Source organism: Pieris rapae, chromosome 12, assembly GCF_905147795.1.
Source record: "Pieris rapae chromosome 12, ilPieRapa1.1, whole genome shotgun sequence".
NCBI lineage: Eukaryota > Metazoa > Arthropoda > Insecta > Lepidoptera > Pieridae > Pieris > Pieris rapae.
This window is the reverse complement of record NC_059520.1, coordinates 3,791,257-3,806,678: the sequence shown is the minus strand read 5'-3', so window position 1 is coordinate 3,806,678 and position 15,422 is coordinate 3,791,257. Positions and strand designations below refer to the sequence as shown.

Genomic DNA, 15,422 nt, shown 5'->3' with positions numbered 1-15,422 from the left:
ACAATATTCGGAAACTTTAATATTTATATATTAAAGTTCACCACATCATATAAAAAGCATTTTCTACAGTAAACGTTACACGATCACGATTATTGAAATGAGTTTTAATATAATTTGGCCATACAGTACATCGACTTCTCATTGCAGGATGAGACATTGATAAGGAGGACAGGTGATAAAGTAGTCGAGCCTCCCTTTTCTTGTTTGCCGCATATAACCTTCTCATTGTTTATTAGCAAAGCTACGGATAAGATTATTATGTTATGATCGGTAGCTACTTTGTACGATGTTTGCATTAAAACTTTTCAGTAGCCACTAAGCCTGTCTTTTTTATATATATAATTTTAGAATAGGACAATGATATTTGATTTGACTAATTTAGTAAGTAAGAATTTAAAATGTCATTCCTACTTCCTACAATGTGCACACTTGTAAAGGAAATTTATGTTTTTGTTTGATAAAATATCGTATACCTACTGAAATTTCATACTCAAAGGAAACCTAAGTTTATGACCACGCAACAACTATTAAAATTTACCTCGCCCACCATCAACTGACCTTAGTGCAGTTAATAAAATAAGTGGTTTACCAGCCATAGACAAATACTTGCATCTTAATAGCGGTCATTGTTTCTACTTTATTGGGCTCATAAAAGTTTGATTTATCTTATCGGTTTCTGATAGTTTCCGAGATAACATCGACAACTGTGAACTAAGTTTTTCTCTTGTTATTTTAAATAGCTTATAATGGACATATACTATGTTTTCTTTTCTCTATGTTGATTGTTTTCTGGACTGATTTGATAAACATCTTCAAACTATAAGTTATTATATATTAATTATATATTAATCGTCCAAGTAAAATCGCAAGCAGTAACAGTATTGCATATCTGTGTATCTGGTTCAAGTACATGGATTTAGGTACTGCGCTGCACACTGAGAAGTGCATAATTGAATGATTAGTGCCGGCGCCAGTTTGACACCCCTCGAGATGATGCTGGGCAGACGCATCCGTCCTTCATATTAAACGAGGTATGAGAACATCCGTTGCACTCGATTCGAACAAAATATTTTGCATTTACGTCAAACTAACATAGAGTGATCACTGTCCATTATAGAATAGAAGTATATTTAGATTTTGACAGGTGCAAAACCACGCAAATTTGCTACAAGAATGTAGACTAATGTTTTATGCCCAAAATACCAAAGATATATTCAATGGTATTTTTGTAAAACGCGTAGTTGTCATGACTATGTTTTTTTCATAGAAAAAAGCGATAGATCAGAGATACTCTTTTATCGTCTATTGGCCCTTCGTCATGATATAACATGTTTCTTTTAATACATTTTGAAAGGTTAATGACACTTTAGGATTTATATTTTCATATATGCCATAATCCAATACTTTAATTCAAACTAGTACCACGTATATTGTCATGATATCTATGTACATTTCGATTTCTATACAAAAAGTACTTCTATCAAACTTTCTTTGGTGCTTCAAGCATTTCTCCATTTATGTACTCAAAATGTCAGTTGACATATATTATCACTAAGCGAATTCTGATATCATCAGTCTCAATTTGGTTATTTGATAAAATATATCTCTCGATAAATATTAGTCGATATCTATGCTTATTGAAATGATGACATTTTTGTGTTTAAAATTAAAAAAATCATAGTAATTGACCGGTTTGTGCATACGATGAGTTTTCTGGATGAATTATTGTAAGTATTTTTATATCTAATTAACCTAATATTAAAATTGAAACTTTATCCACACGTAGGATATATATTAACATATTATTAGGTAGACTATCGTAACTTTAGTTTTGCTTAGTTTAAAATGTAATTTTAAAAATACCCTCATTTATACGAACGCAACAAAATATGCTGCCATAAAAATTGTCTACCATAACAAAACTTTCATATTTAATTATTCGTTATACTTAATAATTTTCAATCTGATGCTTCCAGTTGAGATTTTTATAACATGATAAATATATCGGGGTTTTATTACATAGATAGGCTGATAGGCATTTTAATTATATATAAAGCCAAAAGAAAAGCTATACCTATTTGTTTAATTAAATAAGCAAAATAACCTTTGATAATGTATAAAAAATATTGTGAGTGGAATTGTAGCATCTAAAACCCAGCGGTAGCTATACAAATTAAACGATTTTCAAAGTGGCCACTCGAATATCTCGACCTAAATAAGGAATGCTTGACATTTAAAGAAGTAAAATCAAATATGCTAGGAATACTCGAACAAGTAAACTACAAGCCAAACTATTTTAATGCAAAGTTTTGAACAGCTCGGATCTTGTCTGGTCTATGTATATTTCATAACTTATATTTAGTCTTTGCTTTGATAAATATTTTGTTACATCCTCATCTTATTACCTGTGGATAATAACTTTTGCTTGTCTCAATTAAGGATGGATGACTAAGTTATAATTGTATGAAATTAAAAGCCTCCTTTTTAACTTCAAAAAATTAGTATGAATTCGTGCATTATTTTTAATCTGCAAATATTTACTGTTCATTCCGTTTGATCCTACGTGCTTCAGGTAGGCTATTGTCCAACGAATACTGAATCCGCAGATCAATAATAAGTACTTCTCTCACCCAAATGCCATAACCTACTTTCGGAAAGATCTTCGATTTAACTCAAGTGTGAATCGAACTCTTATAGAAAATAGCTGTGAAAATGTCTTCAAATTTAAGTATTACAGACTATGAATAATGTTTAAAGAACTTTATTTCTCATTACAAAAACAGAAATATTTTATTTACATGAGAAACTTAATATTGATTTGTATATAGTATATACGAGCGAGATACACGTCGCCATTAGCCGTAACAATTTTAGTCAGCTATGTTCATTCTAACATGCATCTTTAATGCCTTTTTGAATTTGTCAAACACTCCAATATTGCGAATTTGAGATGGTAATTGGTTAAATAATTGCACACCCTCATACCTAATAGATTTCTTCAAATAATTTGTACGCGGCTTCGGTAAGATAAGCAAGCTCGCTCGACGAGTATTGCGTGTCGTTGTGTGTTTGATTTTTTTAAACGACAAGCAGCTATGGATAGAGTTATTTAAAATTTTTTTTATCAAAATACAGGTGCTATATACATACAGTTGTTTAATTGTCATAATTTTGGTTTCTTGGTAGATTTTATTAGTCGGTGTTAAAAAATTGTATCTAAATAATGATTTTATTAATTTATTTTGTAGTGTTTGTAAGTTAGAAATTATGTTTTTACATGCCGTACCCCATATTTCAATTAGATATATGAAATGTGGCTTGACTAAACAATTATAAATTAAATGACGTACGGATTGAGGAATACATTTTGATATTGACCAAAATCTGCCTATAAGTGATTTTAGTTTGGTAATTATGTGTGATATATGAAAGTTCCACTTTAAATATGTATCTATTCTAAGACCCAGATATTTTTCCCATTTTTTGTTAGTGATTTCAACGTCTTGAACTTTTAACGGTTGAAACATAGGAATGATTTTATTTTTTGCTCTGAATATTACATAAGATGTTTTTGAGATATTTATGGTTAGCAGATTTTGTTGAAACCAAGAATATAGAGAATTTAGGTCTGACTGAGCTCGAGCAACCATAGTCTGGATATTTATACCGAAATAAAATAAGCAGGTGTCATCAGCGTAGAGAGTGATTTGGCCATGTAAACCGAACTCGTGAATGTTATTAATATATATTAAAAATAACAGTGGACCCAGTATAGACCCTTGTGGGACGCCGCATGTTACTGGTATTTCTGAGCTTTGAGCATTACCTATTTTGACTATCTGGGTTCTGTTTGATAGATAAGATTTGAATAATTTTAGCGCACAACCTTTTATTCCTATACGATCTAATTTTTTAAGCAATAGATTGTGGCTTACGGTATCAAACGCTTTTTTCAAATCTATAAAGACACCCAGCGCCATTTTTTTAGAGTCAATGTTTTCCTTTATATGACAGATAAGATCGACTGTGGCTGATAAAGTGCTGCTTTTTGATCTAAAACCATATTGGCGTTTAAAAATAAAATTGTTAGTTTGTAAGTAAGTATCAAGTCTTGAATAAATAATTTTTTCTAATATTTTTGAAATTGAAGGTAGAATGGATATTGGTCTGTAATTGCCGGGGTCAGTTTTACTGCCTGATTTATAAATAGGAGTAACTTTGGCTTTCTTTAGAGAATCCGGAAATTCACCTTTTTGCAGCAGCTTATTAAAGCAGACCGAGAGATATTCAGAGAGATCATTGATAATGCATTTTATGGTTTTAGTATTGATTCCATCTATTCCAGTACTGCAATTTGTGTCTAGTGTTTTTATTATATTTGTTATTTCAAGTGTTGTGCATGGACTGAAGTTAGATAATTCAGCATTAAGACTTTGAGGAAGTGCTAATGTAAAATTAGTGTGAAATTGTGTTGGTATTTCATTAGCTAGTTTCAGCCCTATGGTAGAAAAGTATGTATTAAAAGCTGCACAAATATCGGTTGTTTGAGTTAACTCTTTGGTGTCTATTATAAGTTTTGAAGGTGTGCAATCTTTGTTTAATTTGTTACTAGCCAATTTATTTATTAGACTCCACATTTTTTTTGGGTTATTAGCGTATTTAACAAATTCGTTGGAGAAGTAATTATCTTTAGTTTCCTTTATCTTTCTTTTGACCTCGTCTCTTGCAGTAGTATATTGTGCTTGAACAACTATATTTGTAGGATCTTTTTTCAGTTCAGCCCATAATTGGTTTCTATAATTAATTGCATTAATAGCTTCTCCATTTATCCAATCTTTCTGAGGTGGATTAAGTATCTTTTTCTTCACTTGTTTACATTTCCTTACACAGTCCTTAATGGTCTCTTCTAGTAGAGAATAATCAAGTGTTGCTATATCTAAATTGTAGGTCTTGAATAATTTGTAAAATCTTGAATAATCAATGGCTTCATATTCAGAATATATCAATTGTGGGGCTTTGGATTTTTTTAATTCAATATAAAGTTGCCTATTTTTTTTTTTTTTTTTTTTTTTTATAGAACAGGGGGCAAACGGGCAGGAGGCTCACCTGATGTTAAGTGATACCGCCGCCCATGGACACCCTCAATGCCAGAGGGCTCGCGAGTGCGTTGCCGGCCTTTTAAGAATTGGTACGCTCTTTTCTTGAAGGACCCTAAGTCGAATTGGTTCGGAAATACTTCAGTTGGCAGCTGGTTCCACAGAGTGGTGGTGCGCGGCAAAAACTGCCTGGAAAAACGCGCAGTTGTGGAACGGCGGACGTCGAGGTGATACGGGTGGAATTTCGTATTCTGCCTCGACGTCCGATGATGAAACTCAGCTGCAGGTATTAATCCGAACAACTCCTCTGAACACTCTCCATGGTAAATGCGGTAGAAGATGCAGAGAGACCCCACATCTCTACGCAACGCCAAAGGATCAAGCCGCTTGGAGAGATTTTGGTCGTCAACGATTCGAACCGCTCTTCGTTGAATACGGTCAAGTGGAAGAAGCTGGTACTGGGGAGCACCCGCCCAAAGGTGGGAACAGTACTCCATGTGGGGCCGAATTTGAGCTTTATATAGTTGCAAGCGGTGGCCCGGAGTGAAGTACCGTCTCGCCCTGCTGAGCACACCAAGCTTTTTGGAGGCTAATTTTGCCTTTCCCTCCAAGTGACCGCGAAACTGAACGTCGTTCGATATGTCAACGCCAAGTATTCCAATGCTGGCTGTGGCTTTAAGGAGAGTGTTTTCGAAAAGAGGAGTAGCGACAAAGGGTGTTTTTTTAGCGGAAAACGCGCAAACTTGTGTCTTTTTGGGGTTAAATTGGACTAGGTTTAGTCTGCCCCAGTCAGAGACTCCACATAGTAGGGTTTCTACTTCAGACACAAGTTTGTTCCGGTACTCATCGACATCTGCCCGAGAAATACTTGCCCGGCCAGTGTAAAGAGTGTCCCCAGTGCTGTCATCCGCATAGCAGTGAATGTTGCTAAGTTGCAACATATCATTGATATGCAGAAGAAACAGGGTCGGGGATAAAACACAGCCTTGTGGGACCCCAGCGTTCACGGGTTTAAGGTCGGAACATGCTCCGTCGATGACGACCTTGATGCTCCGATCGGCCAGAAAGCTGGAGATCCAATCGCATAATTTCTCGGGAAGCCCGTAGGCTGGAAGCTTCGAGAGCAGTGCTCTGTGCCACACCCGATCGAAGGCTTTCGCTATGTCCAAACTAACCGCTAGAGCCTCCCCCTTGGACTCAATTGCCTCCGCCCATCTATGCGTAAGGTATACAAGAAGGTCACCAGCCGAACGACCACGACGAAAGCCGTACTGAGAGTCACTTATCAGCTGGTGGCCCTCCAGATACTCCAGGAGCTGGCAATTAATAATGGATTCCATTATTTTGGAGAACAAGGAGGTTATCGCTATTGGGCGATAGTTGGACGGATCGGAGCGATCGCCTTTTTTAGGGATCGGATGTATCGATGCGATCTTCCAGCACTCCGGGACAGTGCCAAGCGAGTACAGGTACCGGAAAAGGCGCGTTAAGACCGGAGCCAACTCAGGAGCACAAGTACGCAGCACAATTGGAGGAATACCATCCGGCCCGCTCGACTTATGTATGTCCAAGGAAGATAATGCTTTACGGACAGCACGTTGCCGGAATGTAACTTCCGGCATCGAAGAATCACACCGTGAAATGCTCGGTGGTGATCTCCCTTGGTCATCCAAAGTCGAGTTGGACGCGAAGAGACAGCCTAAAAGGTCGGCCTTCTCCTTCGCAGTGTGGGCCAGCGAGTCATCCTCCCTGTGCAATGGTGGAATGGAAGGCTGACAAAAATTCCCTAGGACAGCTTTGGCTAGAGACCAGAAGGCTCGAGTCCCCGAAGGGAGTTGGGCCAATCTCTCGCCAAATCTGGCAATGTGCTCTGACTTTGCTTTAGTGATTTCCCGTTTGAAGGACCTGGAGGCTGAGTTATATGCTTTTTTGAGTTCGCTGGTATTAGCATCACGAGATTTCGCCGCTTCTGCCCATGCCTTAAAGCATTCTCGCTTTCGACGCGAGGCTGTCTTGCAAGAACGCTTAAACCATGGCTGAGACTTGCCACCGGGTCGGGGATAAAACACAGCCTTGTGGGACCCCAGCGTTCACGGGTTTAAGGTCGGAACATGCTCCGTCGATGACGACCTTGATGCTCCGATCGGCCAGAAAGCTGGAGATCCAATCGCATAATTTCTCGGGAAGCCCGTAGGCTGGAAGCTTCGAGAGCAGTGCTCTGTGCCACACCCGATCGAAGGCTTTCGCTATGTCCAAACTAACCGCTAGAGCCTCCCCCTTGGACTCAATTGCCTCCGCCCATCTATGCGTAAGGTATACAAGAAGGTCACCAGCCGAACGACCACGACGAAAGCCGTACTGAGAGTCACTTATCAGCTGGTGGCCCTCCAGATACTCCAGGAGCTGGCAATTAATAATGGATTCCATTATTTTGGAGAACAAGGAGGTTATCGCTATTGGGCGATAGTTGGACGGATCGGAGCGATCGCCTTTTTTAGGGATCGGATGTATCGATGCGATCTTCCAGCACTCCGGGACAGTGCCAAGCGAGTACAGGTACCGGAAAAGGCGCGTTAAGACCGGAGCCAACTCAGGAGCACAAGTACGCAGCACAATTGGAGGAATACCATCCGGCCCGCTCGACTTATGTATGTCCAAGGAAGATAATGCTTTACGGACAGCACGTTGCCGGAATGTAACTTCCGGCATCGAAGAATCACACCGTGAAATGCTCGGTGGTGATCTCCCTTGGTCATCCAAAGTCGAGTTGGACGCGAAGAGACAGCCTAAAAGGTCGGCCTTCTCCTTCGCAGTGTGGGCCAGCGAGTCATCCTCCCTGTGCAATGGTGGAATGGAAGGCTGACAAAAATTCCCTAGGACAGCTTTGGCTAGAGACCAGAAGGCTCGAGTCCCCGAAGGGAGTTGGGCCAATCTCTCGCCAAATCTGGCAATGTGCTCTGACTTTGCTTTAGTGATTTCCCGTTTGAAGGACCTGGAGGCTGAGTTATATGCTTTTTTGAGTTCGCTGGTATTAGCATCACGAGATTTCGCCGCTTCTGCCCATGCCTTAAAGCATTCTCGCTTTCGACGCGAGGCTGTCTTGCAAGAACGCTTAAACCATGGCTGAGACTTGCCACCGATCGGCACCGCAGAAAAAGGAATAAAGAGTTCCATTCCCTGCAGAACCACTTCGGCGACAGAGGCAGCGACGGAATCTGGAGCTTCAGACGAAAAGCAAATAGGCCCCCAAGGGTAGGACGCAAAGAAAGACCGCATCCCGTCCCAATCTGCTGACTTGTAGTGCCAAATACGGCGAAAACCCAAAAAGCGCGACCGCGAAGGGCGCGTAGATGGCACAGTACTCCGGACCACACAATGATCCGATGAACCCAATGGCGGGTCAACGGAGACTTGATAGTTCTCCGGATGCGAAGTCAGCAGAAGGTCCAACAAAGAGGGTTTATGACCGTCCACATCTGGTATTCGCGTAATCGCAGGGACCATTTGTGTCAGGTCGTAGGCTAAAGCAAAGTCGTGAAAGGATCTTCCCGCGTGATCGGTGGTTTCAGAGCCGAGCCAATCGGCATGGTGGGCGTTAAAATCGCCAAGTATCACGATTTCGGCGGTAGGAACCCTTTCAAGCAGGGAATCTGTAGCCATTTGGATGTGCTCGATGAGTCGGTCAGTTTCGTCATTTCCGCTATGGGACCTATACAGGCACGCATAGAATCGCGGATGGTCATCGCAGTCTATGCGGAGCCAGAGGTTAGATAGGTCCCTTCCTTCAAGCGTCCCAAGGCGACGAGAACAGATATCCTCTCTGACGTACACGCAAACTCCCGCCCGCGGCACAAATGAATGTTCCAATTTGTACCCCGGGTAGGAGAGGTAAGAAGTATCAGCCGGGGAGGATATCTGAGTCTCAGTGAGGAAGAATAAGGCCGGCTTCGCAGATTCAAGGTGAAAGTGAACCGCGCGCCTATGGTCAGACATTCCAGTCTCAATAAATGCCATATGAAAACAGTCATCTCTTAGATTTGTACATACGTGGTCGATTATTGATTTTCGTGTTTTCGAGTCACGTGTACAATATTTTTTCTGAATTTTGTTTATGATGCTATATCCAGCCTCGTCCATTACATCCATATATTGCTTAGTTTGTTTATCACTCTTTTTCACTAAATCTATATTAAAATCCCCGAAAACTACAGCCCTCTTTCTTTGTACTAGTTGCGATCGAAGATCTTCTAAAAACTTTAGGAAGTTTGTATCTCCAGGATTATATACAAGTCCAATTTCGGTGGCATATCTGTCTAATTTGACCCACAGGTAGTTGTTGCCGTCTTTATATGTTGACTCAGACAAACTATGTCTTATACTGTTATGGACATAAGTTGAGACTCCACCACCTCTAAAATCCGATCTGTAATTGAAATAATGAGTGTAGTTTGGTAGATTCATCTCTTGGGCCTGAGTTTCATTAGTGATCCATGTTTCTGTTATGAGTACGATATGAACAGTTTTAGAAATTGTTTTTAAAATGCATTTGAGTTCATCAAATTTGCCTTTCACTCGGATACTCCTAGCATTAAGGTATAAGAACGATAAGCGTGACTTGTGCGGCTGTAGCTGATTATGGTTTTCTAAGACTTCATAGGTATTCGTATCTGTGTTGAGATGTTTGATTGTGTTTGTTACTTCGAGTTTTTTGAAAACATTTTGGTAATAGTGGGTATTCCAGATCTGTATTTAATAGTGATGTCAGTATCTCCCGCAGCCTGACGTCGCACTAGTTCATCGTTTAAATTTTGCAGATATTTTTGCTGAGCTGGAGTTAAGTCTGAATAAATTTTAATGGCTTCTGGAAATTTAGACTTGTTACGTAATAAGAATTTAGCCGTACTATTTGTTTCGTAACAAACTTTGATTCTACGGTTTTTGCCTGGATTAAACTTTCCTATACGAAAGACCTTAAGGGGTTTTGGTAGATTTGGGTTTATAGTGGAAATCATTTGTATTATCTTATCTTCATCCTTAAACTTTCTTTCCTCTGCGTTAATGGTTATTTGTTCAGGTATACCTGCAATAATAACGTGTTTCTCCCTTTGATTGCGATCTCTAATCTCATTGATCAGAGTTTCATTAGAAAGATGCTTGTCGGTCAAATCGTTTGGCAACAATTCATTATTGGGCGATTTTTCTTCCACTTTCAAGAGTCTGCATTCCCAGGTATTCATACGGGCTTCAAGTGAGATTATGTCATCCCTGAATTTCCGCATCACCTCGAGAATAGCAGCGTTGAGGTCTTCCCGCCATTGCTGCCTCAGATCTGCCAGTTTACTATCCATATATTTGGTCAGTATCTCAGTGTCGACGTTTAATGAGGATGCCAAACCTGTTTTTGGTGACACCGATGAAGTAGGAGTAATCTTTTTGCTCTTGCAGGCCGAGCACTTCCACTTTTTCCTATTCATTGGAAGAATTCTTTTAAAATCCGTTTCAGAAAGATCAGCGCAGAAGAAATGCAACACAGTGAGACAAGATGTGCATTTAATCATTTCAGCATCAGAGGCATGTTTTAGGCATTTGCCACAATCCATCTTGTATTATTCAAAAAATAAAACCAATAATAATTAAATAATACCAAAAGAAATAAAAAAAAAAAAAAAAAAAATGTAATGGTTGACGAGCAGTTTTGATCTCGCGTCGTATTGATTGTGAGTACCACGACGAGAACGTTGCGCCACTACGGCGTTGATTTCACAGGCGAATAAATAGTACAGTTCCTTGAGATACTATAACACTGTTACGTGACTAATGTATGATTAATTACAAGTCACGTATACACTTCACATCAAATCCCAGAAGTTTTGGTAAATAAGAACCGTTTCTCTCAGCAAATAGCACAGTTAACAAGAACTCCACTATTACATCTGGATAAGCACTTTTGACTTCGTATTTTTAAGGAAAACTATTTATTTGGTATTTTATTGCGAGGACACAACGTTCGCACCGCGACTACCCGTAATTACTCTAAAAATAAAAGAATATTAATGAATAAGTTTGTCGGTTCGCGACACTAACTGCGTTTTTCGAGATATAACAAATTCTAAAATACCAATTTTTTTTACATTTTACTACGTATTTACTATAGTCATTGTGAACTATTGATAATCGTTGACTGTTGTCATCAGTCATAGTTGTGTGTTGTTATTAGTATGTTGACCTATGGAGCAACGATTATCTTTATATATTGCAGATAGGCTACAGTGTGCCCAGAAAAAAATATGCTATTAAGAAAAATCTTTGTTTATAAAAATAACTAATTCATACCAGATTATATCTATATGAATTTTAGGTAGAGTGAGTAACAATTCGGTCTCTGTTATAGTCGGTAAGTGTTAGTAAACAAAAAAAATCGTTTAGTGCGGCACAGACAGCATACCAACTCTTTAATGTATGCGTGTTCTTTCTAATAAACACATGCAGGTTACCATTGCCTAACACGATGCATCATCCTTTATCGCCTGATGGTATTAAAACCAGCAGTTCAGGTCTCGGAAAATATACCTGACGCACTGCAGAACTTCGACAAGCCCATTAGCAACCTAAATCTGTTGTTACCTGAAATCGGAGCGTATTCAGTATCGCCCAAACCCAATAACTGAGATAGACATCAATCCAAATATTGATAAAAGTAATTTTTAAATAACCAATCGACGGATTGTAATAGCCATCTGTCGTTACAAGCTATCCATGGTAGATCGGGTCGGTGTATGTGGATGGACCTTTGTATGAAAATGACAGTTCAACTGTGCCAATATCCTATTTTAAGATTTTAACGTACACCAGTTTTTAAATAATTAAAAAACTATTTGCTATGTTTTAAACACTGACATGTATATTTTAATATTATTTGTACGGTTTTATTTACTTTATTTGGTTTATATTGATTATATATGAGTGTAAAGAGCGAAGAGTCTTCGTAGGGTTTGATTATTGGGATGCAGATAGGAGATCGATCGATTGTCACGGTCAGATCGAAAACAATCTGAGATTTTGAATACATTATTGGTAAAACGGGCACAAACTACACTAGGCTGTGACTACAAACGACTGATGACAATGCTTGCTTATTGGATGTTAAAGTGTTATTACACCTATATTTTACGCTTAATATGGCTGCGTAATTATATGTTACACTAGATGACCCGGTGAACTTCTTACTGCTTAACAGTTCATGAATGTCAGTGCAGATTAGCTGAACTTAATTTATGATCTTATTAAAGTGAAATAATAAATACAAAATAAATATAAAGTTCACTAGGTACTATTACCAGACTGGAATACTCAAAATTACAATGTGCTTTGATATGCTGTGTATTTAAGAAGCTTCGTCATGACTCGGAGTTTTATCTGTTCTAAGTTTTCTGATATGCTTGAAGACTTACTTTTGATGTGCACGCAAACGTCATGAAATACAAGAAATCGTTTTACATACATATTACAATTACCTGTAATACTTTGTGATATTTATTTTCTGGTTCGTGTTTTTTAGTATTAGATCGGATAGGTTTTGGATCATTTTATTATGTTCGTTTAAATTCTTGTGGGCTTTTTACAACCTGTGTCTTTCTCTGTAGTCTTGGTCGTAGTTCTTGGTCCTTGCTTTATTTCTTTAGTTTTTTGTTTCTTTTACAAAGCTCAGTGCGCCTTGTAAGAAGTGGTCTTTACTTAGTATATTGGTTGTTTATTTTTTAAGTCTGTAAGCAACTATGGTGATATTGATGCTAATTTGTTATAAAAAAAATTAAATATCTTCTTCTTGGGTTTCCAATTGATGCTTGTTGTCAGAGGGTTTGTCTCAAGGGTATTAAAGTATGACATAAGTCCCTGCCTGCCCTAAATGGCTTAGGTTGCGCTTTGAACGATGATCGACCTTTCTTTCTCGTTCAAGCATATGCGTAGCTCTAAGTAAGCGGTTATCAGATCTGTATCAAAAGCCATGTAGTATTTATTTTTATTAGATATTTTCGGGCTTTGAAAAGGCAGTTCATAATTATCAGTTTGTGTATAAATTCGTATTTAATAAGTTCCTCTCCTCTATCATTTCTGTCTTCAAATTTTCCAGATCTAAATAATCACTGCCTTCTGTTTTTAGTTGTCCGACTTTTGCACTAAAATCACCGATAACGATAACGTGTTTTAAGGAGATATCTTGCCTCATAATTTCCAAGCAATTTTATATAACATCGTATATTTTGGTATACATATAAGATAAATTTCTCGCAAACTATGTTTCTTATCACGGGTAGCAGGTAAACATCGATAAGATACAGTTCATATTAAACTTTGGTCGCTATTACACAAAAGTCAATCTTTAAAATATTCATTATTATTATTAATTATACCCATGTCTGAAATATGATTAAGTTGAAATTCACTAAGGTTAAATTTAATATTTAATTTTGAGCATTAAATTTAATTGCGTTGATGTATGTTGCAAAATGTTACATCGAAAAACACAAAAGTTTTTAAAACATAGCATGTCCGTATATGTTAATTTAAATCAAGCCATAATGTGTGAATCATTGACAACACTTCCGTCTTCGGTATGGTCTTAATTATAGGAAATAGAATAAAATATAAATATTTAAATAATATTCTGTAATCACCCACGTGCTGTTTCAAATCAGTGGGCAGAACCAAAGAGTATAAATGAAATTGCTTATCCAAATTATGGCACGGATTAATTTAAATCGCCTTCGTTAACCGAATCCCTCTTGACCGGTTCTTCATTCGTTGGCTACTGCGCGTCGGACGTGACTTATTACTCAAGCGATATATCTTAAAAATCGATCTTTCTCATGGACATGAGTTAACTGTCCACAATTTCACGTTTATGAAGGTCAGGTACAGAAATAACTCTCTTAAAGGACAGTTTAGGTGTAAATGTATTTTGAATCAATACATTTTTGCGCTAATACGATGGGGTTTCAGTTGGTGATCTTTTGGAGTAGTTAGAAGCTAGGAAAGTTATATTTGGAAACTTTTCAGTTTTTATTTATTTTTCTTCGAAGGAAGTAGATGAAGACTGGTGGTGGATAATAGCAAGACACATGATTTTCGCTTTGATAGCAGATGCCTTACGTCGGATTTGGGATGTTCTGAACATCCATGCATAATTCAAAATGCATATAAATATAATTATAATATATATATATATATATATATATATATATATATATATATATATATAAAGGCAATACAGTTTTCTCTGGCTTAGGCTGATGTTGATGAATCGCCTGTAGCTTCATAAAAAAAAAATATCGTGTATAACATATATCGAATTGATTCGGAAATACTGCAGTGGGCAGCTAGCTGGTTTCAAATAGAGGTGGTACGCGGAAAAAAATGCCTTAAAAAACTATCAGTTGTGAACCGACGGACGTCGATGTGATACAGGTGGTACAAGGTATTTTGCATTCTGTCTCAACGTCCGATGACGAAACTCAACTGCAGGCATCCGGACGAAGCTGATAAGATTACGTAGTCTTTGATGAATATACATTTATTTGATACACATATTATAACGTCCTTGAGACAAGTAGATCATTACCTATACCTTGTATTAATTGGTAAACAAATGCATCGGAGGCATGATTCGTATCGCTAGACAATGTTTAATAAACATCATTGTCTTTTATTAGCGTTTGTACGTTTGCTTACTTGCATATCAATTAATGTATAACGATTAAATTAAGGTGCGTAAGTTGTGCGTGTGTCTTTTAAAGTACGCATTAACCAAGGCAGGAACGGTTTCAGTCAGAAAACAAACGACTTCATTACGGAATTAATCAGAACCATATTAAAAATACAAGTAATTTTGGCCTAGTGGCTTCAGTGTGTGACTCTCTTTCCAGTTGTGGTTGTGAACCAATAGACTTTCTGTCTGAAACATACATGCCTTAGACTAAAACAAAAGTCAACAGTGATGAGAAGGCTGATAAACTTACAATCAAATTACGCAGGTTATTAAAATAATACATAAAAGGAATATACTTAATTTAATACTATGTATTTCGAATATTTTGGATATGTATTCTTAAATAGTCTTCAAGTTTAGACCACGAAAGTTATTTATTGCTTCATATATGTATGCAACAGCTATCGTAACGCGATTTTTAAATATTTAAACAGATTAAATTTAACCAATGATTAATTAGATACACTCTTACTAGATGCTAGTATTGTTTACTTGCAAAGTTCAAATCACATAAGAACTTAAAGAATCTACTTAAATTTATGTATTTAATTATAAGAAAT

At 37.5% G+C, this 15,422-nt stretch overlaps 1 protein-coding gene across 5 annotated transcripts in view; it reads left to right on the top strand.

Annotated features, from left to right (window-relative positions):
- The window catches only part of LOC111001176 (TLD domain-containing protein 2), an 89,079-nt gene that overhangs the window by 11,056 nt on the left and 62,601 nt on the right, over positions 1–15,422 (top strand). Inside the window, exon 1 of one of the 5 annotated variants that reach the window (XM_045630289.1) lies at positions 1,620–1,727. The exons of the other annotated variants lie outside the window; for them this stretch is intronic. Coding sequence (XP_045486245.1) covers positions 1,705–1,727 — 23 coding nt within the window. The 5' untranslated portion in view covers positions 1,620–1,704. Of the gene's footprint in view, positions 1–1,619; positions 1,728–15,422 lie in introns of those variants that run through there. 5 annotated transcript variants of the gene reach the window in all.